Below are 23,688 nucleotides of genomic sequence, written 5' to 3'. Positions count from 1 at the left end.
CTCTCCCTTCAGAGCAGGTTGGGTTGCGGCCAATTCAATGTCGCAGCTCGCAAGGGTGGTGGTGGGAAGATTGGTGGATAGGTTGGGCTCCGTCAGGCACGAAGGGCATTGAGGCGTGGAAGACGGGCTGCGCTCGAGCTCTTTGGAGGGGGAATCTGGCCTCCTACAGGACCAGCCGTCAGATTGAGCCTCTCCATCTAGATCTACCGGGTCCTTTTGGGGGGGTCGAGGCGGAGAATGGAGGCGACCGCGGCCAAGGGGGTTACGGGACTGAGAGACCCAGGCTCGGTGATGGAGGTGCGATGGCCACGTTTGCCTCCATTTTGGCGGCCGAAGGCAGATGCCTCCGGCTGCTTCCGCTCGCTGTCAGTCCAATATTGCCTTTTCATTCTTCCCAACTGTCGACCGTGCCTGCCCGTGTTTGAAGACGGTCAGGACGTTCATCGACGCCGCTGCTAAAGATAGAATGACGACGAAGTAAATTGAGAAGTGTAGGGAGAAGCCGCCCATCAAAGAGGGTGAAACATGGCCATTGCTGGGACAGCATATTTGTTGCTGCGACAGAGGAGAGGTGGTTCGCTCGCCGCGACCTCACACCAACGGTCTGGTTCACAAGGGATTTCCGTATTGGGCCGCGCACGCTAGACATTTGATCAACGCAACGGTACTGAGGTAATAGCCGGGGTAACCTCTGTCATTACATGTGGCAAATTTGATCAACGCGTTGAGGAATGCACCGAGGAATGCTCTATCCGAGGGATTAGCTATCCCTTACCTTGTGGTCAGATCGGGAATCGATGGCTAGGGTCAGGAATGGCCTTCTGTTAGAAGTACATTTTCTATATAAACAGCCAGACTCTCTCTCTCTCAGAGAAGACACAAACAGATAAGCATACCAATCCATGACAACAGGATTACGTACCTTGTCTCACTCATTGCCCAGTATCACCACGATGTCTTTCCCTACCACGGTAGGAGCAGGGCCGTACGACTCACCAGGCTGAAAGGAAAGGACAGGGAGGTTTCGGTTCACTGAGTGACCAATCTAGGCCAGATTCATACTCAGCTCGACATCGCGGGTTCCGCCCGGCGTCAGTCACATGTCGGAGGGTGCTGAGAAGCGAGGGAGGGAACCTGACATATGGAATCAACACCTTCGCCATCTGAGGTTAGAGGGTCCCGAGAACTCTTCCACCCTGTCCCGCCTCTTCTCGAGCCGATACATTAGTTCAAAGACCTCTATCCTGGAGCGATATCACGACTAGGCATGTGCTAATTGCTGGAGTCGTAGCAGACCACTTGTAAGCGGCGCCACATTCCGCCTTCACTGTAGGTGCCTGCGCTTGAATGATATCTGGGCGGGACATAGCATGGGCCTTGTTGGAGGAAAGTACAACGATGGAGGGGATGTAGTGTCCCGATGTCATTCGGCAGAAGATCAAGGAGGTGGAAACCATCGCCAGAGTTGAGATGGGGGAACGATCATGTGACAAGGGTCTCCAGGGAGTGCATAATATCGACGTTCATGGCAGGTTGGACGACATTAGCGCAAGACTAAACGCAGCCTTGGCAGCTAAAGAGAGATCACTCGATCCCTGTGCTCCCTGGTTGCCCTGGTAAGTCTGGGTATCAGACAATCAATCTTTGCGAACCGTCACAGTTCGCACTTTGCGCTTATACAGCTTCGCTCTATCTTGCCTTAGCGACAGCGTTCTAGTGCTGTCCTTGGGCTGCGGCATTCCATACGGCTCGGTGACGGCCCTGGTGCCGTTGGTGGTGGTGATGGTGTTGGTGGTGTTGGTCATAGCGGCATCTGTCACTCGCTGACCTGCTAGAGACACCCGTATGCTTGTACGCTGAACCTTCAGATCGCCGTTTCCGATACTGGGATCTGCATGAATCTAATTTCATATTCTCACCTTCTGAACCGAGGTTTCAGCTATCAACCACATTGTTTCCAGCAGGGTTCTTCGAGCTCTCCTCAACTGCCGCAGCGCAATGTCTTTCCGCCACATGGAATTCATCGCCGAAACGCTGGCCCAATACACTCCCCGTGCAGCGAACTATGACGTCTCAAACGGTGGATGGCACGTAGAGCTGGGCCGTGATTTTGTCACCTGGCTGCCTCCCCCAAAGGGCAGCGCGGTTCTTGACCTCGCATGCGGCACGGGCTTGGTTACGCTACCCCAAGCCGAAGCGGTCGGACCTGGCGGCATCGTCGTAGGTGTCGACGTCACCGAAGCAATGCTCAACGAAGCCAAACGCAAACCGCTCCCGGAGGGAAGCGGAGAAGTGAAGTGGGTGCAGGGGGATGCAACGGACCTTTCCTCGCTGGAGGAAGTGCAAAACGTGATGAAAGAAAGGGAAGCGTTTGACATCATTTCTTGCTGTTCAGCGTTCGTGTTACTTGAGAATCCCGCAAAGGCTATCAAACATTGGGTAACCTATTTGAAACCCGGCACGGGAAGACTGATCATCGATGTCCCCACTGAGGATCGCACTCTGCAGTACCTGCTCAACTACCCTCTCCGGCGCGCCTTGGGGAAATCTATGGTATTTGATTTCGACTGGATAAAAGATATCCATACTCTACGGAAGATGTTTGAAGATGCCGGGTTGGAAATCGAGAAGTCTTTCCGTACGAAGAGCTATGTTCCTGAGAAATGGTACGATGCGGGTCAGGCGATGGAGGCGCTGGAAGAAAAGACAAGTCGGAGCGGTCTATGGAAGAGCATTTTGGAACGATTGGAGGCAGAAGGAGGGACAGAAACGATTGAAAAAGCCAGGCAAGCCTGGCAGCAGATTTGGAAAGAACATCTGAATAAAGATGGGAAATTGTGGGATGGGCACGCTTTGTATGTCTCGATAGGAAGGAGGAGGGAGTGAGGTACCACTGCATTTCCACCTGTTCCGCACCCCGACAACCGCACTGCAGTCCAGGTTTCCTTCACCGAACGCTGCCTCATCGCCGAACAAATACTACGCCCGCATCTTCTGGCCGACGCATCTTCGGCGTAATGACGTTCATCGAATCGTCCAGCACCTCCAGCAATGCTGAGGCGGCCTGCTTCTCCGTCGTCATTTTCTCTTCCATAATCAGCGGCTTCAAACGATATTCTCTCAACAGTGTCGAAATGACGGCCACAAATTCAACTTGGCTGAATTTCTTTCCTGGACAGACCCTTGGCCCGACACTCCACGGCAAAAATGCGGCGCCTGGCGGAGGATGGGCGATAGACTCCTTTCCTGTCGCCGGGTCGGTTATCACCCAGCGTTGCGGTTTCCATTTGAGCGAGTCGTTGCCCCACCAGCGCGGGTCTGTGTGGACAGCATAAAGATTTACTGAAACATACGTCTCGACTGGTACCATGACCTCTTGGCCCTGTACGCGAAGAGGGTGTGGTTGGTCGACACACCAACGTTCTAGACTAGGGGTCGGGCCCCAAAGACGCAGGGTTTCATACTAAGATCTGTGAGCTCGCAAATGCCAGTTCGAAGGAATTTCACATACCATAACCGCCAAACACCTCACAAGGAGTGGAAATACCTCCTCATAGACAGGCTTCTCACCATCTCTCCCTTTCAACACAGCATCCACTTCTTCGCCAACCCAGTCCTGGATCTCACGGTTGACGGCCAAGAACGGTATCGTATATGTCAATGCGTTTGCGGTTGTTTCGAAGCCCGCTAAATTGAAGAGATACAAGTTACCTAACAACTCGGCATCGCTGAGGTACATTGGCTTCGCTCCGGCGCCCTGTACAGCCGCTTTTTGTTCTCGTTTTGCTGCTTCGTCGGCCTCGACCAGGGCGCTGACGATGTCGGCGCCACTGCTATTGCCACCGCCCTGTGTGATAGCTCGATTGTAGGCTACGATTTCTTTCATGTATTGGGTGAACTCGTTCGTCATGGCGGTGACTTGTCGAGACAATACGGGCATCATCCAGCGGAGCACGGGCAGGTTTTTGAACACCACGCAGAAGATGATATTTTGAAGTAGAAATTTCAGTGCTTCTGCAAGGCTGGTTTTGTGTCCCTGTGGAATCTCGCGGAAGCCTCCATCAAAATCGTGGATGTGCCCGAACCCGGCGGCGGACAGGACATGCATTGCAATCAACACGCAGTCGTTCCGGACCTCGAGCATGGTCCGGCGGGCATCTGATCGACCGGTCACCACCTTGATCATCTGTCTCGCTTGTCTTAGCGACTCATCCCAGACGAGCCTGTTGTTCTGTTCACGGAAGGCCGGGTTGACGACTCGCCGATGGCGCTGCCAGTCTTCGCCGTTGACGCTGATCACATTCGGCCCGAAACTGTCGAAAATCTCGTATATCGGCTGAGGCTTGATCCAAGTTTTGTACTGAGTTTGCAGCTCGACGGCCGCGATGGGGTCGTTGACCTCGATCTCGGTTTTATTTGGTGACACAATGGCGAAGACGTCGCCGTATGCCCTGTGTGCACGATACCGCTCGTCTTGTTGCCATGAATGATAACTGAACAAGAAAATGTATCCTATGCCAGGCACATCGCGGAGCCTCTTGAAGTAAGGGTAGACGATAACCCACCACTCATCTTGCCATGAGAAAGGAAGAACAACGATTGGAATCCCCAACTTCCGCGCCCGCAGGTAATTGACCACTAGTCTGTAAGTGCGGGCCGCCAGCACGGCCAGAATCGGGATACAGATGAACGACAGGACCATGGAATACAGCGCCATTGTGGAGAATGAATGACTGTACGAGGTATATATCGCGGAACTGTCTGTGGAGACAGTGGGCGAGAGAGAATTTGTCGACTTCAGCGATTCAGACGACCCTTTGTAGCCGTGCATTGATGGATGCCTGAACTGGCTTACCAAAGTTAAATGGTTGTCGTACCATCCGGGTTCTGTCCTTTTCGTATATCGTATTCAATGGTGTTACTAACCTCGTATCGGCAACCTTGGACCCTTCAGGCGTACCGCACTTGCTCCAATTGGAAGAATTTCATGGCTTTCATTACACCGTGGACGACAAGGCCAAGGACATTGCCGTAGCCGAGACGACATAACTCGCAAAAACAGGGCAAGACCGCCAATCTCATTCTCAGCCAAGCTCCCAGCCGGTGATGCTCTGAATGCGTAGTGTATGCTGACTTCCTTCACCTCAAATAATTATATCGCACCATCACGCTAGGCAATGATCCTGGCACAATACGTTCTCTAAAGAAGAATGACGTTGTATGGACTTCGGCCGCAAAATGGGGCATCGACTGCCCCCGCGGCTGTCCGCCATGACCAACTACTTTATCACAAACCACAACGCTTTCGCATAGGCTACATTACGTAGCACATGCGACACACTGCTTGACCACCGATCTTACACTGTTGGCTCGGTAACACTGACGAAGCAAGCAGCATTGCCCACCGAATCAACCCAAGAGGTGTCGAGAATACTGGATGCTACACCAGGCTTCATAGTAATTGAACTGCAGATCATTATTGCCCGTTTATCGCGCCTCGATGTCCGCAGGTACGGTCATCAGTAATATAATTCGCATCAGACGGGTTGAAGCATCTGAATCGCCCTTGAATGACTAAGAGCTGCCAGTTGGGAGGTGCCAGCATGGGTCTGGGTTGTCGGTGGGACGCGGTGGAAGACATATGCTTTGAGGGTATGGGGAATCTTGTCTCCAGTTATGTTAATAGTCACAGTGCTTTCAACGAATGTGTTGCTACCTTCAGCTACCTTGCGAATCACGACGGTCCTATCAGTGGGGCGTTCAGAGGACGGGTGGCCATGAACCCACTCTCCGCTGGCTGCGAGAAGAGCGGTGATGGCTATGCTCTTCATCTTGTTTCGGTGAGCATAACTGACGCGGAAATGACCGAGACGTATAATGGGAAGATACGCGTTTGTGGCACTCTGTAGGGACAAGAAATTATGCAATGATGACTTCCCAAGTCACGGGCGAACCTACCAATGTCCTATATCCTGTGAGCTGTGGATCGCGGGTGGAATTCAGACATATCCTGTAACAAGGCAAAGTGGCTGTGCTGTGCGGGGCTGGAAGAATGGTAGCAGGGAGGAGAGTTGTCTAGCCACATGCCAAACCAAAATGGGCAGGTAGGGAGGAGTGCGAGACAGTTTACAGTGCTGGTAGAGTGCCATACATTACAATTTAGACAGAGTATCAGTATTCCACGCTTTGGATGCCGTCTACCTGTTCCAGAGTCTTTCATCGGCCCTTTCCTACTTCTCAATGTCGTCGCCGTGCTAAGCGTTCGCTGCCCTAGCTGCTGCCTCTCTGGGGGTGGTGTTGGTGGTGTTGCCCTGTCAGTGTCAACCAGAAACGCGTTCTCGATTCCCGACCTGCTGGACAGGCTTCTGTGCGTTGTTGCACGTACACGCCGAACCCTACAGTGCTCTGTTACAATACATACAACAAGTATCCACGCACAATCACATCGCGAGCCCATCGACTGCTGCAATTGGTGGTTGAGAGAAGACTCAAGTCTCGTCGTATTCTGGAGCCTTTTAAATGCCATGGGCGGCGATGATTTATCGTAGACTCTGTGGCTGCTCCCGATCAAAGGTATTGATCCATTATTCAGTAAGCGATCCCGGTGGCCATGGAACATCTCTGTATTTCTTCATCCATGAAGAGGGTAGATAGTGTAAGATGCTGGCACGATGGGGCTGAAATGAGAGAGAGGAAGGAGGTAAGGAGGCTGGCCATGTCGATGCCAAGACCCGCGGTTGTTGTGCCTCGGCCCACCAGCCTAGTCGCCCGCGTCTGTCTCCATGTCCGTGTCAGTTTCATCTTTCTTCCTTTTGGCCCCGTTTCAACTTCGCGTGCCATGATGCTTTCCGACAACAGCAGGGCACAATTTACCTTCATCTACTTTCGTTTACAGGAGACTTCTTGCAGCTTTCGCGATGTTCTTTTGAGAGGCCCCCCCCCAGCTGCACGGCGCAGTTGAACAGAGATATGATGCCGGTCGAGGGTAATAATGCTTGCTCGACCCGACTGCTTGCAGTTCGCCTAACTTGAGGCTCTTCAAGTTTCACCTATCCACTTGGACCCCAGATGCCTCGCATGCGCCTCCCGGACGCCTCCCAGACATTCCCCTGGGGTCTTCCTACTTGGTCAGTGGAACTAAGCTGATCCCAAGAGTCGGCGAGCAATTCTTCAGCACAACACTTAGGGACTTTGCAGACGCAAGCCTCCCAAGGCGTACGTATGGTGTACACTGTATCATTTGCAAACCATTGTTCAGAGAGACCGCTTCCGTCTGAAGAGAATGCGTCAATTGGGGCCAGTTTTGCCGCGACCCACGATGTGTGCTGTTTGAGGTCATACAAGGGCTTCCATGATGATCCGCCTCCCCGCATGGCGCCATCATGACCACTGACACTATTTCAAACAGTCTATTGCTTCTTCAAACGATGTGCATGGGTAGCGCGCCTTCTGAAAGAACCGGAAACTGCACATAATGACAACCTGATCGCACGACTTTTTGCTTTTTCTAACCGATATTGATGAGCGCCTTGTTTAGCACTGGCTCTAGACCGCTCTGCAATCGCTTAGCTCTTCTCAAGAAAACGAACCATGGAAGAGAATCGTCGCGGGAACCACAGCAGCTAACGGGAGCAGGCTGGCCATTCTGCCTTCATCATCCCCTGTCTCTACCAGATGTTGGTCTTGCGCTATATTGGGGCCAGACCTTTCATCCATGTCGACATTCCAGACTCATTGTGTCGCTTGCCCTTGCCGCGCAGAACGCTACTGTCACACGTTCATGCAAGCTGCATGCTGCATACTGCTGCAATAGTTCCTCGGCACGGGCGAGAGCGAAGAAGATATCAGCTGCGGTTCTCGATCGGAAGAAGGATAATGAGATACAAACAGCGGAAGTGTATCAAGAAGAATCCTTCGAAGGGCACGCATTCTACATAAACCTCACGGTAGGTCTGCTGGCTTTCAATTATCCGTTCCCGTCTTGTACTCGTGATTCCAAAATGCACTTCGTTCACGTAAACATTCTTCTCCCAATTCTCATCCTCCATGGTATCGCCCTTGAGGCTGTGGAGGCCTCAATCTTGTCAAACCGAAGGGACTTCCATACTTTGAGACCCGTTACAAGACGTCCAGATATCTCGCGGAGGAGGGCAGATCTTAGACCCGACTATAGCGCCGAATTGGGCTATACAGATGGTGACTTTACTCGTCGTGCTTTGACGCATGAGGCTGATTGAGATCCAAGGCGAGGACCGACATGATCAAAGTCCAATCTTCTTCTCGTCCGTCCGGTTCCAGTCGGATAGGCCAGTGCTGGTGCTGGAGCAGATGGAAGATCTCTTGGAAAATGTCCAATGCTCCAACGAGGACGTCACAGTTGTGTTCCACACACCGTTGGCATTTCACGAAGCAAGACAGGAATGGAGCGATCTTGATAACGCCTACGTCGTCGTTGCCCATACAAATTGTTCCGAAGATAAAGGGCGGGTGACATTTCAGTAAGCAGAATCTTCCAGAGTAGTGAATTGGGTCGCCCAGTTTATACCAACTGCAATGACGGCACTAATTGATCAAGAATTCAAGCCATCGCCTTCGAAGAAGAATACAATGCTGTGATCCTCCGGACAGAGAAGATAACATGGCAAGAAGCCTTCCACGACTTCCACCTGAGGTTCGGACACACCACCGAGGCATATCTACCTCGCAACCAGCCCCAACACTTGATTCGAAGACAAGCCTCTGTAGAAACGACTCCGACATCGACATCCGCTCCGCTTGCCTTGACCGCAACATCCCTAATCCCTTCGGATGCCTCGACCGCAACAGCCACGGCCCTCTCGATCAACCTCACCCACGGCGCCCAAGATACTTGGTTCCCAGACACGGTGCACCCCACCGATGCCCAGATCCCGATCAAAATCGGCTGTAAAGAATGTAGCACCAGCGGCACTCTGACCCTCGCGCAGGGCGAGTGGAGCGTCTTGTCTCCGGCCGACTGGTTCGGGGCCGAGGATCTGGGAAACATTATCTCGGCGGGAAATGTGCAGCTGGGCATCGAGGGGTTCGTCGCGCACGTGGAGATCCAGATCGAGCCCAGCCTCAAAGGGGACATGAGTCTGCCCTTATTCACGATCCCAGTGTTCGGATTCACGGTAAGCCACAAGCCATTCCGCCGATTCATTCAGAGGGACGTATCTTTCCTGATGCGTATTGTGCAAAGATTCCGGAATTCGGGTCCGGCGGGATCCTCGTCGAGCCGACGCTGTCGTTGAGCTGGGAATTGTCTGGCGGCATCGAAATGTCCTACGGATTTGAGCTGGAGGTATTTTCCACTCGGATTGTGCTCGCTGTCGTCGCTGATGTGTTTGTGCTCCCCAGATCCCAAACCTCGCCGTCTATCTTGATTTCGCAGATCCGGCCTCATCTAGCGTGACCGGGCTGTAAGCTTCCACAGGCACGAGCGTTCTCGTCTTCGTATGGCTAACCGCGTTGACCTTAGCGACGGCATCTCCATCACCGACGTCCCTTTCCAAGCCAACATCTCAGACATCGATCTCTCCCTCAGCCTCTCTCTAACGCCACGAATCACCCTCGGCATAGAGATACTGGACGCAGTGTCCGCCGAAGTCGGTACATCCTTTGACCTCCCCAAAGCCACCGTCGCCATAACCCAGCTGGCCACAGATTCCGTGAATGCCAGCTGCGCGCAGTCGAGCGACGCGCCGGCCTACCAGGCCGAATTTGAACACCTGTTTCACAATCTGACGCACGTCGCTGTGGGCGTCGAGTTGGGCGTGGGCTTCGATATGACCGCCGAAGTCGACCTGCTTCCCAAGCTCGACTTCTCCAGTTCCTGGGAGCTGGCAACCGTGCCGGTCGCCGCGCTTCCAACGCGGTGTTTGGCGTTTCAGACCGATGCTCCTTCAGGACCGGGCTTTACGCCTGCTGTGTCGGCGCTTGCAAAAGTGCAGGCTCAAGCTCTTGCTTCTGCGTCATCTTCCGCTGCTGCTGCTGCTTCTGCCGCGGCTACGACGCAGAGCAGGTCGGGAGAGTCGAAGGGGCAGAATGGGTCACCGACTTCCACCGAGAATGCTGCGTCGGGTCCGAAGTATACTCATCTCGACTCTCCCACGGAAATTGTATGCTTCTATGCGTTTTTCATTGTGGCTGGACTCTTCATGAGTCTGTAACCACCTTGCGTTGTGGGGCACCGGCTGTCAGCTGAAAAGAATAGGAGTGTTCGCTGCGAGCGCAGATGCTGCAGAATGATTCATGCAATTCGAGATCATGGAGCTCTTTGGTCTGGTGTAGTCTGGTAGAGTTCTGGTTTTCTCCCAACCGTCTCATCTGCCCCATGGTTTAATCACCGCAGAAGAACCAAGCCATCGTAGAATCGTCTGCGGATCGATCCGCAGCTCATCTCGACGGACTCAAAGGTCTATTGAATCCACCAACGCGGTTCATGTATTGTCGATATGTCGTCTTCTTCTCCTTCCTCACGCCGTAAATCTGGTTCCCTGGCACCTTCGTATTCTGCGTCGACTTGAACGTGGTAAAACCCATCAACTTTTTCAGAAGAGCGTCTTCATCATCTTCATCAACAGCCATAGCATCACCGTTAGCTACAGGGTTGTCCGCAATCTCTGCCTCTCTCGGTTTCGGTGCTCTTGGCCCTTCATCGTCGGGCTTGTTCCGGTCCCGAGGCCTGGCCCGATCATGATCACTCCGTCGAAGAGGGGAGCGTGTGCGTACAGGGTCGCGACCACTATTCCTGGCTGGTGAGCGTGATCGGGAGCGTCGATGTGGGCGTTCGGCTCGGCGATCTGGGTCGCGTGAGCGCAGGAAACCATCTCCAGTAGAGTGTCCATTACCTTTAGAATCTCGATTCCTGTCACGACTTCTGCTCCGCTCTCGCCGGCTGTGGCCGTTGACATCTCGGTCCCGTCCACCTCTGTCTCGCTCTCGTTCACGCTCACGTTCCTTGTCCCTGTTCCTGTCGCGATCGCGGTCTCGATCACGCGGCGGCTTCTCTTGAGATCTGCTCCGCTCTTTCCGTCTGTCAGGGGTGTCTCGCGACTTCGATCTCTTTCTCCGCTCGCCGTCTCTTCTGGGTCCGCGACGGTCTTCGTCCCTGTCATCGCGTGGCCTCTGTTTGTGGTCCTTTCCACTCGAACTAGGCCGCGAGCTCGACTTCCCGTCCTCATCCCACATGGCGGCGCTGGTTGTGCGCTTTGTGCGCTTTGCAGGACGTTCCTCCATCGCTGCAGGGCTGCCAATGTTTGAAAGGGTGGGAGAGGGTTGAACCAGGACTGTGAACAGCCGAACTGCGGAGGGGAGGGAAATTTCAGTGGTTGTACAAGTTCTAAAGTTCGTGCAGGGTCATATGCCGTGACGTAAGTACGGCGGATCATTGACCGACTTGAACGACTTGAACGAGTGAGCTTGGAACGAGTTAAGGAAGACAACGCAAGACAACGCAAGATGGCTAAGCTTACCAAGGAAAGCGAGTCAAAGACAGCAAACCGACCAAACAAAGCAAACACTCGTCATACCCTTCCAGCCTTCCCCTCCACTGTCAAGGCGGCGAGGTCACGAACACCTTCTCTTCGAGTGCAGCCTGCTCCCAAACACCCTTTCACTCGCTAGACACTCGTCTCTAGTTTGTATCACCAACCAAGAATCTTTATTTGTGCGTTCCATCCACCAGAGGAGTATAAATCATCGGGAACCCCTGCTACAGCAACAAACCCACAACTTCATCTTCCAAATCAACCCCACCCCATCCCAGAATATTGTCACCCTTCTCGCGCCAAACTATGCAATATCTCCGCTCCGGTCTCGACCAGCTCCGTGACCGCTACGCCCCTATCCGACATACCTCCACCTTCCGCAATACAGGCCAGATCACACCAGAAGAATTCCTTCTCGCAGGCGATTACCTCGTCTATAAATTCCCGTCGTGGTCCTGGGCTGACGCCTCTAGTCCTGCGCGACGGGTCAGCTATCTGCCCGCCAACAAACAATATCTCGTCACAAGGGGGGTTCCGTGTCATCGAAGGCTGGATGAGAATTTCGCAGGTGGACATGGTGCCGCGGATGATCTCGTCAGAGATGGATTTCTAGGTGGCCCAGATGAGGAGACTGGTGGCGGTGAAGATGATGGCTGGTTAAGGACGGGAGGGACCACGGAGAAGGAACAAGAAGGCTTGAGGGCGGAAGTGAGAACTATGAGTGAGAGCGGCCAACTTGGCCAAAAAGCGACCGAGGAAGAGGACGAGGAGGAAATTCCTGATATGGAGGATGAGGACGACGACAACGAGGCTATCATAAGAGATAAGACCGAAGGTACATCTGCGTAAGTATATCTTCATTGCTCTCAACTCTGGCGGGGGAGCACGATTTGCTGACATGAGTTACAGGCCTCTTCGAACATACACCCTCTACATAACCTATACACCCTACTACCGCACCCCGCGCATGTACCTCTCCGGGTACCTCTCTCCCAGCGAACCTCTACCACCACACCTCATGATGGAAGACATCGTCGGCGACTACAAAGACAAGACTGTCACATTGGAGGACTTCCCCTTCTTCGACAATAGCGTGAAAATGGCGAGCATCCACCCTTGCAAACATGCCAGCGTGATGAAGATCCTCCTTGACCGTGCGGACGTGGCCCTGAAGCTTCGACTAGAAAAACAAAAAGCCACTGGCGATGCCGCAAACATCTCAGGTATGGAAGGTCTGATTGACGACACGGCAAATCTCAGGCTTGCCGAGCAGAAGCGGGGGCATGAAGCGGGTGTGAAGGCGGCTAGTGGTGGTGCCGGAGACGAGTGGGAGGTGTTGGATGAGCAAGACAGCAAAGAAGATGAGAGCGAGAAGGTGGCGATCCGGGTGGATCAGTATTTGGTCGTGTTTTTGAAGTTCATGGCGAGCGTAACGCCGGGGATCGAGCATGATTTTACGATGGGAGTCTGATGGATACATTACGGAAACATAGGATGACGGATACGGATATGGTACGAATGCAACCAGGTCTGGGACAGCGGTCTTCCAGGAGCTTGCGCACGAATGCTGAGACCGCTCCTCTGGTCGATTTTATCAGCATTGAGCAGAAATGCTTCATTTTTACGAGTCAAGACGATGAGTCTATTGGGCATTATTCGTCTTTCATACTATTCTAGAATGCTTGCTGGCACCGTGGCTCATGGTCTTGAGGCTCCATCCAGAGCACCGGCATCCGCCCTCAATGTCGATATTGCCTTTCTTTTCTTGAACTGCATGCCCCTAATCAGCTGACCACCTCAATGGCTAGCCTACAGGTAGTTCATCTCTAAGTCTCGCAATGGTCGGCGTCATTTCCTCTCTGTGCTGCCGCCCTGTGGATAGTTTCCTCAATCCTACCTATCAAGCTCGGTGGCATCCTCAGCGCTACATTGGCAAACACCCATCTTCCTGGGAATGGATAATCAAACTCCGATACAGAATGACACTTTGAAGGATACCCGTGGACGATTGATGTCGACATGCATCATTCTACGTCGATCTCCGGAGTTTGGGCGGTGCACAGCCCGTCAGCCAACGCACGTCTGACTTCATCTGTGTGGGATCGCCCGAGGCATTCGTGTGCCTTTCTAACTGTTGGCCTTGAGGCGAAGTGGCCCTGCAGCACGTCGCGAATGCCTGCACATCTCAATGGCTTCAACGATCTCCACACAAGCTGCCTCACTATCTCCACAGCAGCGTCACAAGCCCTTGGGTAGCACGACGGGAATTTCGATACTTCCGCAACCCCGAATTCCGGTCACAAGGCTGTTGACAGAAGGATTTCGCGAAATAATTGCTTGAGATGCGGCTTGAATGCTTGTCTGATTGGCCAGGACAACGCGAGGCGCCCAATCCAAGGAGGGATCACCGAACAGGAGACAATGGCATCAGGACTCTGGATTCATCACGAATAAATGAAAGCGCAGAGATGGAGCAATTCCGCCCACAAGTCTTTCCGCTAGAGCCCTGAGCGGACAGCTTAGGTCATCACCAAGCTCGAGAGGCCAGTCCGCCAGTCCTGCTTCTGAAATATACGGACATCGATTTTGGTTCAGTTGATACGACTGGTGAGCGGCCTCGCGTCACTCAATGCCATTTCTTTGTATGACCCGATCCAATATGGCACACCGACGTCGCTCAAGTTTACTCGATCGAGCATAGCGAACGAGGATTAGCAACGGGAAGGCATCAATTAGTCAAGGAGGCTTCACATGTATCCCGCAGGGTACCACAAAGTAAGCAGCTCTTGGGGTTTTCCGGACAACTGAGACTAGCGGATTGCACGTCAACTTCGCACCTCCTTGCTTGGTCGAGTATAATAGTTAACGAACATTAGCAATATCGAGGTCACAATTGGTCGAGCAACCCCCAATCGCTTTGCAGCAGGGGTCCTGGAAGAAGGTAAGATCCTTTCCGTGGCTTTGCCGGTTCCACAATAGTATCCTTCCGGCATGCACATGAGGCCGAGCTTCCATTTCAGCCTCATTGTCAACCAATTGTCTAATGGACGGACCTTCCAAAGTGGGTGGCCTTCAAAAATGCGATTCCTATCTCGCTGAGCGTGTACAGAAGCGGTCGGTTCGTGCTGACGGAAAGCAGTATTTCTCTTTTGTTACCCGACCTCGTTGCGTGGCCTCTTGCATTATGCATTGTGGCTCAGCGACTTGATTCACTCTTTTGAGGAGAGAAACATGACGGAAAGATCTTGTCCTGATAATGTCATATATGACTCTCCTGGAGAAGGCAATGGCTCTCACAACATTTCGAATTTGTGTCAACGCCGTTGCTCCTGAGATCACGTCGTGCAATCACTTGTCACCATGCGTTCTCCGCTGTCCAACCTCAGTGCTCTCCCAGCCATGGTCGGGACCACGTTTGCGCTCCTCTTCATTGTCCAAGGGACCTTGGCCGCTTGTCCGTACATGCAGGGCGGCCATGGTTTTCAGGAGCAATCGACGGGGAATAGAGAAAAGACCTACGCAAAGCGGCAGACCTCCGCGTCCAACGGCACCACTCCTGTCGACACTTTTCTTGATCAATTCACACTCAACGATACCGACACGTACATGACCTCGGACGTCGGTGGGCCGATCCAAGACCAAGAGAGCTTGAAGGCTGGGGTCAGAGGACCTACGCTCCTCGAGGACTTCATGTTCCGACAGAAGATCCAGCATTTTGATCACGAGAGGGTGAGTTACATTCTAGTTCGTAGAGCAGAAAATATCTAGGCTAATGTCTGTACTTATGTGCAGGTACCAGAGAGAGCGGTTCACGCGCGAGGGGCAGGTGCGTTTGTACCCTTCCTTTAGTGTTTGGTCTGGAGAGACGACTGGTTGGCTGACCCACACGTCAGGAGCCCATGGCGTCTTCACTAGTTACGCAGACTGGTCAAACATCACAGCCGCTTCGTTTCTTTCTGCAGCAGGGAAGGAAACTCCCATGTTTGTCAGATTTTCCACAGTCGCAGGAAGCAGAGGCAGCCCAGAGGCAGTCCGAGACGTCCATGGATTTGCCAGTCGCTTCTACACTGACGCAGGAAATTTTGGTGAGGCCCCAGCATTGTGATTGTATTGAGTCCTCGGTGCTTGTGACCTGTCCTAACCGATGCTCGGCGCGCCAGACATTGTTGGAAACAACATCGCTCCATTTTTCATCCAGGACGCAATCCAGGTTAGTTGGATTCACGACCTAGTGAGGAGCGCAGCGACACGGCCAGTGACACTGATAGTCAACTAGTTCCCAGATCTGATCCACGCCGTAAAGCCTGAACCAGACAGGGAAATTCCACAGGCTGGAACCGCCCACACCACAGCATGGGATTTCTTCAGCCAACAGCCCTCCTCTCTGCACACCCTGTTCTGGGCTATGGCAGGTTATGGCATTCCGCGATCTTTCCGGCATATGGACGGTTTTGGGGTCCATACTTACCGTTTGGTGACCGACGATGGTAATTCGAAGTTGGTCAAATGGCACTGGAAGACTTTACAGGGCAAAGCAAGCCTGGTGTGGGAGGAAGCCCAGGTGTTGTCCGGGAAGAATATCGACTCTCATAGGCAGGATTTGTGGGATGCCATCGAGGCCGGCCAGTATCCGGAGTGGGAACTTGGGGTTCAGATCATGGAAGAGTCCGACGCGCTCAGTTTCGGGTTTGACCTGCTCGACCCGACAAAGATCGTGCCGGAGGAAATTGTGCCAGTCACTATTCTTGGCAAGATGACTCTGAATCAGAACCCTCGAAACTACTTTGCAGAAACAGAACAGATCATGGTATATCTTCACCATCAAACGCGGTGCCGAGGGAATCAAGGCTGACAGCGGTTCTATAGTTCCAACCGGGCCACATTGTTCGTGGGATTGATTTTACAGAGGATCCCCTGCTTCAGGTACGTCTGGACGCCGTGGATCTGTGCGGAAAGCAATCAACCGACTCACCTTGCCAACCAGGGGCGAATCTTCTCATATTTGGACACTCAACTGAACAGACACGGGGGTCCCAACTTTGAGCAACTACCGATCAATCGTCCTCGAGTGCCGATCCATAACAACAACCGAGATGGAGCTGCTCAGAACTACATTCCGCTCAACGTCGCCGCATACACGCCCAATGACCTCAACAACGGCTCCCCTATGCAAGCCAACCAGACCAACGGCAATGGGTTTTTCACCACGCCTGGCCGGACCGTAGGCGGGAATCTTGTGCGGGCAAAATCGTCCACCTTTGACGACGTCTGGTCCCAGCCACGGATGTTTTATAATTCACTGATCCCGGCCGAGCAGCAATTCCTCATCAACGCAATGCGCTTCGAGGCCTCCCACGTCACCTCTCCGACGGTCAAGCAGAATGTCATCACCCAGTTGAACCGTGTCGACAACGACCTCGCGGTCCGCCTTGCACAGGTCCTGGGGGTCCCAGCTCCGGCGCCCGATCCCACGTACTACAACGACAACCGCACGGCCTTTGTGTCGATCTTCAACTACTCGCTGCCGACAATTGCGGCGCTGAACGTCGGCATCCTCACCAGCGTCTCGTCCCCCAGCTCCCTGGCCCAGGCGACCTCGCTGGCCCAGTCGTTCGCGCAGTCCGGGGTGTTTCCTATTATCGTGGGTGAAGTCCTCACCGGCCCCGTCAACCAGACCTACTCCGCCGCTGACGCGAGCGGCTTCGACGGCGTCATCGTCACCTCAGGCTCCGAAGCTCTCTTCACCACTAACAGCTCTACCTCGGCGCTCTACCCGGCCGCCCGTCCTCTGCAGATCCTCCTCGATGCCTACCGCTGGGGCAAACCCGTTGGCGCGCTCGGCGCCGTCACGGCCTCGACCGTCTTTGCGACAGCTGCGATCCCAGCCGGCCCCGGCGTGTATACGCAGAACTCGACGGACCTGGCCAGCTTCGTGGCGGCCTTCGAGGGTGGGCTGAGTACATTTCGGTTCGTGGACCGCTTCCCGTTGGATCCGTCCTGATGATCTCGTCGTCGTCGTTGTGGTCGCCGCCGTCGTCACGATTGCCAGAACCCACTGCACCAGCATCTTTGGAGATCGACCGACACGGCGATTTTTGTTTCCTTCCATCCTCTCTCACTCTCTATCCTCTGAGATTGAGAGAATTTCATTCCTTCATACTCCTTAATACATGCATTGCGCACGGTGAAATGGAATAAGGCGTCTTAGGTAGCTAACTAGCGAGAGAGCGTCATGCAATAAGCAATTAATTCTCGTACTCTATTAAAAGTGACGACGCTTGGACACTAAACTTGCCGTAAGACAGGCTCGTTCGGTTTCATTTACTCCCTTATATAGCTCCTCGGTCGTACAGGAGGCCGTGTCCAGTGGCCACCTAGTAAACCATATAAACTAAGAAATCAAGACGGGATTCTCCACCTCATTTGAGATGCGACTGTAACAGCCCCGAGCTAACCATCCGTAGCCCTGCAGCATGGAATGGTGGATCTCTACTCAATATAGATAGTGCCTAGTGGGCCTCGCTTTTCGACAAGTTCTAGCTAGCATGGGTGGCATCAAACACCCTTCGATGCGGAGACCAGACTAGCTTCCTCATTCTTGGATTTCGACTCGTCCAGAGGCAAATGCAATCCCAGCCTCTCACGTGTGGAGTAGGCCAGGATGCTTCCATCTGGGCCTGTCTCCGTCATGAGCTCTTTCCGTCGTGTATCCACCAGTAGCCGTATAAGATCAGATCGCATGTAGGCACCACCAAAGTCATTGATAGCTTTAGGCAAGTGCGTCTCGTTCAGGTCGATCTGAAAATGATAGATTTGTAAGGATCCGGCAACCAAGGAAACAGGCAGGACAGATATAATGCACTTACATCCGCAACTAGAAGCCCCTCAAAGTCTTTGTCTGCTTTGGCCACGCAGGTTCCGTCAGGAGCATAAATACGGGAGAATCCATTGTAATGATCAACATTCGCTTCAACCTCGACCCCGGGTGGCGTATTCTTCTTTGCACCTTCCTTGCTAATGATTTGGAACGGCGCCAAAGTCCAAGTGCAAGCCTCCATTGCATATGCCGGGGTGATCTGGTCGGCCCATGCATCTCCGGTATTTGTCTTCGGATCGGGGCCCTTCCTACTGCTTTCTCCAGGGCCAAGTGGCCATGCGGCAACGTGGATCTGCTCGCCGCAGGCGGCATTTAGGGATTTGAAAAATGGATTGAAATTCTCCGAGCAGTTCAGTTGCCCGAGTCGGCCGATCTGCGTGTCTGAAACTGACATGAAGCTGTCTCCTGTTCCATCGCCGAAGACGAGCTTTTCGACATGGGTGGGCTTGATCTTACGGCGGTGGTTGATAACATCTCCATTCGGCGCGATCAGCACTTGCGCAAGGTAACAAGTGGCAAGATCGATTTCAGAGAATCCCAGGGACACGTAGCTAACCTTCGTCTTAGTTCGGCACACTGGTTGTTGGGAGAGGACGATGACATGTGACTCTCTCTTGCCGCCCGCCTGATGCTTCTCATCAATTCGGAGTCCACCTTCAAACTGTTCTCCCGGTATGCTTTGATCAGAGGCAGCGATTCCAGGTAGTTTACCTCGTTATGGTGAGCTGCGCATCTTCCATGCCATGGTGCTGGTACACTGACCTTCCATAGCCAATATGGATAGCCAGGAATCCCTGAAGGTTAGTTAGTCCGTTTGCTGTGCAGTCTTGGCTGAACCATACACGTTTCGGGAAAGGCTACCAGTTTACATCCCGAGTTGCTGGCTTCTTTGATTCAGTGGATAGTCTTTTGGACACTCAGGTCCAGGTCGAACCACTTCGCTTTTGTGAGCTTTCTTCATCAATTCTCTGGTGTAGTGAGACGAACTCCCGGCTCTGCAACCACCTTGATAACTGTTAGAAAGGCTGTCAAAGTTGGTTACCCGGGAAGGGAAACTTACCACAGCGGCTTTATACTTGGAAAGGGTCGGAGGCATCCTGGGGCTGTTTAAGGCGATAGGCTGTCCTCACCGTGGAGAAATCAGGCCTACCTCCAGAAGTTAAGAGCTTTTGGAAGAGTGGTCCGGAATTCAGCAACGCTATCAGTACGGACATCGAGAAATTTTGCACGCATTTTATAGAACTCTCATAGAGAAATTGTCCTCGGATCGAATGCAAACTAAATGCGTGCCCATACAAATACGGACAAAGGGAGAAATGGTAACCTCGCTATCAAGTACCTATTCTGTGCCATTTTTTGCGAGCAGTGGCATTGACACGAACGGCATGCTGTGCAAGGTTGCCCCAAGTCTCATTATACTACTATGTAGGTAGCGCATTTCTCCCTACGGAGAAACAAAATCCGGGATGGGCGGAATTGATTGTCATCTGCCACCGCATATATGTATGATCTCAAATACCCTAGCAGTTTTAGATATAGCATTGTTTTCCTAAAAGAGTATAAGCCAGCACCTAGAGTCTATGAGGAAATGTTAAGTCTAAAAGTAATCCCCACAACGGTAATTATTACTGCTCCGACGCAACTTCTCTTTCCCAATCCTCGTTTCTGTGTTGTAACTCTAAGGAGGACGCCAGAAGGCAGAAGACACCGACGTGAACTGCGACGTTTGATATCGTAATCTGCCTCACATCAGCTAAGCCGTCTCAGGCTCTCAGCACCTTTCTGCTCCGTCTACCTCTCCGCCAACCGCGCAATGAGTGGGATTTGCTTTCGTTCCCCTTAAGAATCGTTCTGCATCCATTCGACAGAGTGTATTTTGGCAGGGAGGTCGAAAGGGAATGCTTAGCATTGAACCTCACTTACGCTCCTCCTCATTACCCGGGAGAGGGCTCCCAGCATGGAGGATCTTCAAGAATAAACATCATTCAAGGTCCGGAAGCAGGATGATGTATGCCAACAACTTTTGCGCATGAGATCAAAAATTTTGCTTTGCTCTCACTGTGGTGTCGTTAGCCCCGATTGGAAGCTGAGGCCGATTTTCCATGGTAACGGCTCCTCATGCTTTTCCTAATAATCTTCTTCTCCACCCCAATCCCGTGAGAGTTCAACTTCTTGTGGAACTTATAGATAGCCCTGGAATTCCCCTAATGCGGCAATTGAGAAAGCTCACTAGACCTAACTTTGGTCCCTGTCAGATCCTCTGAAATCCCTAAACATTTCTCGTGTCGTTGAAACATAAAAGAGCAAGAACTTCTCGGTCTCTGTCTTTTTCGGTTTCTTTTGTGCCTCGACGAAAGCCTTTCTTGTTAAATTGAGATAATTGTTTCGGTACTATGGACGGACCCGTCCCAGTGAGGACAGACATCCTCATCGCCGGAGGTACGTTTTCACTATCTCTCCTCGTTCACTCTCATAGCACTTCACGTTTCAACTGACCTCGAAGCCCGTCAGGGGGTACCACTGGTCTCGTGGTTGCCACTCGACTGGCGAAAGCCAACCCTCACCTCTCCATCACGGTTCTTGAATCCGGTATCAGCGTCCGTGACGACTCGTCAATTGTACATCCCGCCCTCTATCTCTCAAACATTTTACCAGGCTCCAAAACCGCGACATTCTACACGTCTAAAAGCAGCGAATCACTAGCTGGAAGGAAGTTGACCATTCCCTCGGGCGGCTGCCTTGGAGGCGGAAGTTCTATCAATTTCATGGTTTATTCACGGCCGCAGATGATTGACTTTGACGACTGGAAAACTGAAGGTTGGAGGGGAGAGGATATGGTTCCCTTTCTTAAGGTCGTATGTCTGCGTCAATAAATATGACAACGACGATGAGAATGCTAATCTAGGTCTCCTTCGCCGGTTAGTATGAGAATTTCCAGGATAACGATCCTAATATTGATCGAAGTTTGCACGGATATGATGGCGAATTCAGCATATCTCCCGGAACAAACGCTCAAGCCACTTTTCAGGAAGACTATTTCCACGCCTGCAGACAGATTGGAATTCCACAAGTACCTGATGTACAAAACTTGAAGACTTCGCATGCTGTCGGGGTGAGCGGATATTCTTCTATATTCTGGTTGACCGGCGCGCTGACTTGAGGCAAGCGGTGGAACATGTGGATAGATCAGAAGACCGGCTGGAGACAAGGCGTGCCTCATCGACTTCTCTATCCGCTTTTAGACCCGTACGAAACCGGCCTCCACGTGTTTACCAATATTAAGGTTGTGCGAGTCTTGTTCGACGAGCGGGAAAGGGCCACTGGTGTTGAGTACGTTCCTGTGGGGCCTGATTCTCACGCGAAACCGTCCGTCATTAACGCTACCAAACTCGTCGTCCTCGCCGGCGGGACGTTCGGCACTCCGCAGATTTTACAACGTTCTGGGGTTGGCGATGCTCATCGCCTTTCAAAACTCGGCATCCACGTTGTGTCCAATCTGCCAGGCGTTGGTCAGAACTATCAAGATCACCACGTGATCTTCTACCCATATAGATCTACTGCTAGTCCCTCAGAAACAATTGACGGAATTATCAGCGGCCGTTTCACCCTTGAATCGGCACTCGAGCAAAAGAAGGCTCAGCCCACTCGTTACCTGCTGGGCTGGAACGGGCTCGATTGTGTTGGTAAAAACCGACCCTCTGCCGGTGATGAAGAGCTTCTAGGACCCGAACTTAGGGATGTTTGGGAACGTGACTACCGACCTCGTCCGACACGGCCCTTGATGCTAATGTCTTCCCTGGCAGCGTTCGTTGGAAATCACACTGATATCCCCCCTGGTCAACATTTCAGTCTAGGACCGTATACGCCGTACCCTTACTCCCGTGGGTCAATACATATTACGGGTCCCACGGTTTCAGATCCGCCTGACTTTGATTGTGGGTTCCTGAACCATCCTGCTGATGCCCAGAAGCTCCAGTGGGGATACAAGAAGCAGAGAGAGATTGCACGGCGCATGACGCATTATCGCGGTGCCCTAGAAGTTGGACATCCCATCTTCTCCGAGGAGTCGAAGGCAGGATTCAAATTTGTCGACGACCAAGACCGGAAGAGCAGGCGCTATCAGCCAATCGAATATTCTGAGGAAGATGACCAGGCGATTGAGTTATTTATTCGGCAGAATGTCAGCACCGCATGGCATAGTATGGGAACATGTGCGATGAAGACAAAGGAGCAAGGTGGGGTGGTGGACCCGGGGCTGAACGTCTTTGGAGTCCAGGGACTGAAGGTTGTTGGTGAGTGTTCTCTTATGGTTGGACTAGTTGGAGACTCACAAAAACTTGCATAGATCTATCGATTTGCCCGTCCAATGTCTCCGCCAACACATATGCGACCGCCCTTACGGTAGGCCACAAGGCTGCCTCTATTATTGCGGAAGAATTGGGCTTGTCTTATTCCATCTGAACTGAGCTGTGTGGCCGCCAGCATAGCAGCCAGCTGCGAAGGGCCATACAGTATTTAGCCAGGTGGATGTTAAAGGCCAAAAAGGTAGATGTTGGAACAAAACACTCATTGTTACCGAAGTTGACGATGCTCAACATGTAGCTGAAGAGAGACCTGAGCTTCAAGTTCTGGAATTTCGTATCTCCATTGAGAACTAACCTTGTTATATACAACACCTTCGTTTAGACTTCGTTGTCGATCATTCCTTGGTGTTGCAACCTACCTGTTCCCTTCCACAATCTCTCGATCGCCAGGCTCTTCAAGGCCAACAGGGATTCCGAGTCTTCCTATTCCTCAGTCAAGGCATTCAGGACCGCGCTTACAGGTCCAGAGTACAAGAACCAATACGAGTATTAGGAATGGCTTTTTTTGCACATCGGCCAAATGTCTATATCAACAAGAAAGGAATCGTCGTAAGGGCAGATAGAGAGACATCTCGAAGGATAGACCGATGCCATCAACCATCTGGACAGTTCTCAGTGTTACACATCTCCATTCATTCCACTAAATAGTCATCTGATCGAAGCGGCCTCTGAATGGGTAGCGCCACGTTGGGTCAGACTGAACGCTCGGAATCGGGTTGTCGATTCATCGGACAACGATCGATGTAGGGACATACTCTTCCGCGGATGAGGAGGTCACCCTGCCACTTTTGACTTGGTATACCTCGTATTAAAGCGGCAGATCCAGCCGGTAAGTGTTGACCCACTCCCTCATTCTGGGCTCTTCCTTAAGCCTTTGGAATTGCTTTGGTAGAGGGAAGTGGTGAGATACTTCTTAAATACGGTGTTCTCGAAAACT

The 23,688-nt window shown here is 52.4% G+C and overlaps 8 protein-coding genes across 8 annotated transcripts; 5 read left to right on the top strand and 3 right to left on the bottom strand.

Annotated features, from left to right (window-relative positions):
- Positions 1 to 1,998: 1,998 nt before the first annotated feature.
- On the top strand, positions 1,999 to 2,886 carry Z519_12278 (uncharacterized protein; the record flags this gene model as incomplete). Its single annotated transcript, XM_016769984.1, has 1 exon — positions 1,999 to 2,886. One exon carries the CDS (start codon positions 1,999 to 2,001, stop codon positions 2,884 to 2,886), a length of 888 nt encoding a protein of 295 aa, XP_016613836.1.
- A 76-nt stretch (positions 2,887 to 2,962) lies between these two features.
- Positions 2,963 to 4,717, bottom strand: Z519_12277 (uncharacterized protein; the record flags this gene model as incomplete). The annotated part of the gene is made up of 2 exons (XM_016769983.1): positions 2,963 to 3,463; positions 3,512 to 4,717. The coding sequence occupies 2 exons, from the start codon at positions 4,715 to 4,717 to the stop codon at positions 2,963 to 2,965; spliced, it is 1,707 nt and encodes a 568-aa protein (XP_016613835.1).
- A 3,506-nt stretch (positions 4,718 to 8,223) lies between these two features.
- On the top strand, positions 8,224 to 10,190 carry Z519_12276 (uncharacterized protein; the record flags this gene model as incomplete). Its single annotated transcript, XM_016769982.1, has 5 exons — positions 8,224 to 8,498; positions 8,576 to 9,152; positions 9,221 to 9,322; positions 9,379 to 9,440; positions 9,500 to 10,190. 5 exons carry the CDS (start codon positions 8,224 to 8,226, stop codon positions 10,188 to 10,190), a joined length of 1,707 nt encoding a protein of 568 aa, XP_016613834.1.
- A 226-nt stretch (positions 10,191 to 10,416) lies between these two features.
- Positions 10,417 to 11,259, bottom strand: Z519_12275 (uncharacterized protein; the record flags this gene model as incomplete). The annotated part of the gene is made up of 2 exons (XM_016769981.1): positions 10,417 to 10,823; positions 10,872 to 11,259. The coding sequence occupies 2 exons, from the start codon at positions 11,257 to 11,259 to the stop codon at positions 10,417 to 10,419; spliced, it is 795 nt and encodes a 264-aa protein (XP_016613833.1).
- Positions 11,260 to 11,816: 557 nt separating this feature from the next.
- Z519_12274 (uncharacterized protein) lies at positions 11,817 to 12,981 on the top strand (the record flags this gene model as incomplete). Its single annotated transcript, XM_016769980.1, has 2 exons — positions 11,817 to 12,355; positions 12,420 to 12,981. 2 exons carry the CDS (start codon positions 11,817 to 11,819, stop codon positions 12,979 to 12,981), a joined length of 1,101 nt encoding a protein of 366 aa, XP_016613832.1.
- A 1,889-nt stretch (positions 12,982 to 14,870) lies between these two features.
- Positions 14,871 to 17,511, top strand: Z519_12273 (uncharacterized protein; the record flags this gene model as incomplete). The annotated part of the gene is made up of 7 exons (XM_016769979.1): positions 14,871 to 15,239; positions 15,303 to 15,336; positions 15,404 to 15,595; positions 15,671 to 15,720; positions 15,787 to 16,317; positions 16,377 to 16,433; positions 16,495 to 17,511. The coding sequence occupies 7 exons, from the start codon at positions 14,871 to 14,873 to the stop codon at positions 17,509 to 17,511; spliced, it is 2,250 nt and encodes a 749-aa protein (XP_016613831.1).
- A 554-nt stretch (positions 17,512 to 18,065) lies between these two features.
- Positions 18,066 to 19,620, bottom strand: Z519_12272 (uncharacterized protein; the record flags this gene model as incomplete). The annotated part of the gene is made up of 4 exons (XM_016769978.1): positions 18,066 to 18,308; positions 18,377 to 19,098; positions 19,150 to 19,181; positions 19,538 to 19,620. 4 exons carry the CDS (start codon positions 19,618 to 19,620, stop codon positions 18,066 to 18,068), a joined length of 1,080 nt encoding a protein of 359 aa, XP_016613830.1.
- A 1,160-nt stretch (positions 19,621 to 20,780) lies between these two features.
- Z519_12271 (uncharacterized protein) lies at positions 20,781 to 22,848 on the top strand (the record flags this gene model as incomplete). The annotated part of the gene is made up of 5 exons (XM_016769977.1): positions 20,781 to 20,826; positions 20,899 to 21,242; positions 21,311 to 21,499; positions 21,554 to 22,679; positions 22,733 to 22,848. The coding sequence occupies 5 exons, from the start codon at positions 20,781 to 20,783 to the stop codon at positions 22,846 to 22,848; spliced, it is 1,821 nt and encodes a 606-aa protein (XP_016613829.1).
- Between the last annotated feature and the right edge of the window lie 840 nt (positions 22,849 to 23,688).

The sequence above is a fragment of the Cladophialophora bantiana genome (assembly GCF_000835475.1).
Source record: "Cladophialophora bantiana CBS 173.52 unplaced genomic scaffold supercont1.27, whole genome shotgun sequence".
NCBI classification, from domain to species: Eukaryota; Fungi; Ascomycota; class Eurotiomycetes; order Chaetothyriales; family Herpotrichiellaceae; genus Cladophialophora; species Cladophialophora bantiana.
The sequence above is the reverse complement of the archived record's forward strand: the minus strand, read 5'-3'. Positions and strand labels throughout refer to the sequence as shown.